At 39.9% G+C, this 2,593-nt stretch overlaps 1 protein-coding gene across 1 annotated transcript in view; it reads right to left on the minus strand.

The window, feature by feature from the left end:
* Positions 1-892, minus strand: part of LOC107103213 (muscarinic acetylcholine receptor M4-like) — a gene marked incomplete at its 5' end in the record, with an annotated part of 57,388 nt that extends 56,496 nt beyond the window's left edge. Inside the window, one exon of the mRNA XM_015402786.1 lies at positions 294-892. Coding sequence (XP_015258272.1) covers positions 294-892 — 599 coding nt within the window. The remainder of the gene's footprint in view (positions 1-293) is intronic.
* Between the last annotated feature and the right edge of the window lie 1,701 nt (positions 893-2,593).

The following is a 2,593-nucleotide window of genomic DNA, read 5'->3' on the forward strand; positions in this document are numbered from 1 at the left end:
GCATTGTCTTATTTCGAGTGCATATTATCTAATTACCGTATTTTAAGACTTTATTATACAAATTTTTACAACATTTGAAAACATAATGAATGTTTGTTTGATCTCCTGCACACCATATTAAAATTAAAAAAAATTTAAAAAATCAATTTTCATACATTTTTTAAAAGCTCCAGGGAGCCGCAAAGGAGGAGCTAGAGAGATTCCAGGGATTCCTTCTGAGTTAGACTTTTGTTTTATTTTTAAACTTTTAACAATAAGAAGCATAAGCTTGAAATATGTCTGCTGTAATTTACCTGAATGTAGCATTCTCCGGGTGGCACAGTTCGCTCTCCAACAATGAACTGCCAAAACAAGATGGCCGGAGCCCACAGGATGAATGACAGGATCCACGCCGCGGCGATCATTAACCCCGCCATCTTGGTTGTCCTTCTGGTCGGGTACGACAGCGGCTTGGTCACGCAGAAGTAGCGATCAAAGCTTATGATCAACAAGTTCATCACAGAGGCGTTTGAGACGACGTAATCTAAAGCGAGCCACAGGTCGCAGACTACCGGCCCCAGCGGCCAGTAGCCCACGATGATGTAGACTGTGTACAAATTCATGCTGAAAACGCCGATGATCAGGTCAGCACAGGCCAGTGAAAACAAAAAGTAGTTGTTGACCGTCTGTAGGTGGCGGTTGACCTTTATGGACAGCATGACCAATATGTTTCCGGTTACAGTCACAAAGCTCAGAGATCCCGTCACCAGAGCGATAAAAAACATCTCCAGAGTTTTATACGGACTCCCGGCCCAAACATGGCTGTCAGAAAGAGAGCAGGAGGTTGAACTGTTGCTGGACTCATTGCAGGTGATGTTGGAGAACAGGTCGGCTGAGTTGTTGTCCAACGACCCTGAAGGAAGAAATAAAGAAGGTGAATCAGGAGGATTCTTGTATTTTCATACGCTTCAGTAAAACAGCTAAGAGGTTAACCAGGAGAGCCCCAAACACACAAACCCCATTTCACTAAACCACCCAATGTGCCTCATGGATCTGTTCAGATCATGTCAGCTCACTTCAGACTGATTAATTTTCTATCGTAATGTAGAAACAGCTCTAGCAACATGGCCGTACAGTCTGATAAGATGTGGTTCGTTGATACAACACAACAATAACCAGCTTCATTCATTGTACTTGGTGGTAGACTCGGTGGATGAAGATTGACGAGAAAGGTTGTGAGCGGCTAGAGCTATCAATACGGGAATAAACTGAAGGATGCAAGCTGGAAGCAGGAAGCTAATGCTACCTACTGCTAACTTGCTATCGTGGTGCATCTATACACAATTAGCCTAGCATAAAATGATTTAACGGTTGGCTATATCAATCGTCAACATAAGTGGTGATTAGCGACATTAGCCCCTAGCTAATCAACAACAGTACTCCGATGTAGCATTTTCAGTACGACTTGGATGTTTGAAACCGCAAGTAAGTAGGCATTAAAACTGTAACATATCCACATAACAGATACTAATAGATCGCAGCAGAGCGTCGAGACGTACAGTGTAAGAACAAACATTGCTATGAACTTTTAGACCCTGCAGGTTTGTCGTACAGTTTGACCTGTAAAAATATAAAAAAATATTGTGCTGTGCAGGAATGAAGGAATGAAGAGAATCAAGCAACCAGTGGAGGAGTATAAACGCCAAACAGAACAAAGAATGGAGTAATCAACAGATTGGGAGCAGGTGTGGACAGAAGGATCTAGAAGAGATCTCAGGGGAACGAAACCTGGCACAAGGGGGCAGCAGAGAGTAAATAAGAAATACATAAGAACTCAAATGCAACCAAGAAAACAAATAAAAAATGACACTAATTGGAAATAAAACCAATAAGCTAGAAAACACAGTCGAGAAAAAGCAGAATCATGACAGATATCTCAAAACATATCCATTAAGGATGGCTTTAAATATCTAGCAGTGGAGTGACAATTTCATTCTTGAGTTTCTTTGTATCCTTTCTGATTTTACTGTTTTCTATGTTCACTCTTTCTGTTGTATGTTGTCACTCAGGATATCAGTCAGAGTCACAGCCTGGACACAAACGCAGCTTCTAGATGGACAATGTCCTTCAGCATACCGCTAAAATAACCACAGAGTGCTTTGAGGCGCGCCGACAACAACAAGAAACGCCCACTGGACAAGTTTATGCAAGAAACCTGGAAAAAACAGCTTATTCTAGAAAACAATATGAAATCCTGAAATCTATATCAATGAAAAATAAAGATTTGACTTTAATATGTCTGAAAAAATGTACCAAATTAATCGATTACTGAAATAATTGTCAATAGCAATCAATTACTTGTTAACTGGAGTAGCAAACATGCCTTTAGCTGACAGAGCGACATAATTAGAGGAGTCACTATACCAAGATTGTGAAAAGATATGTAAATATTTTTCATTTAAGATTGAAAAAAGACTTTTTCTCCTTTCTATACGCTCTATCCAAAACTCTACATGTCGGGAACTTTTAGTTTCACCTGCTTTATTTCTGTAAAAAATCTTCTTTAAGGAACCTTTCGCTTTCCGATTCTTAAGTGATTAGACAAAAAAAGTAT

Source organism: Cyprinodon variegatus, unplaced genomic scaffold (genome assembly GCF_000732505.1).
Source record: "Cyprinodon variegatus isolate N-32 unplaced genomic scaffold, C_variegatus-1.0 Scaffold1395, whole genome shotgun sequence".
In the NCBI taxonomy this organism is placed as follows: Eukaryota; Metazoa; Chordata; class Actinopteri; order Cyprinodontiformes; family Cyprinodontidae; genus Cyprinodon; species Cyprinodon variegatus.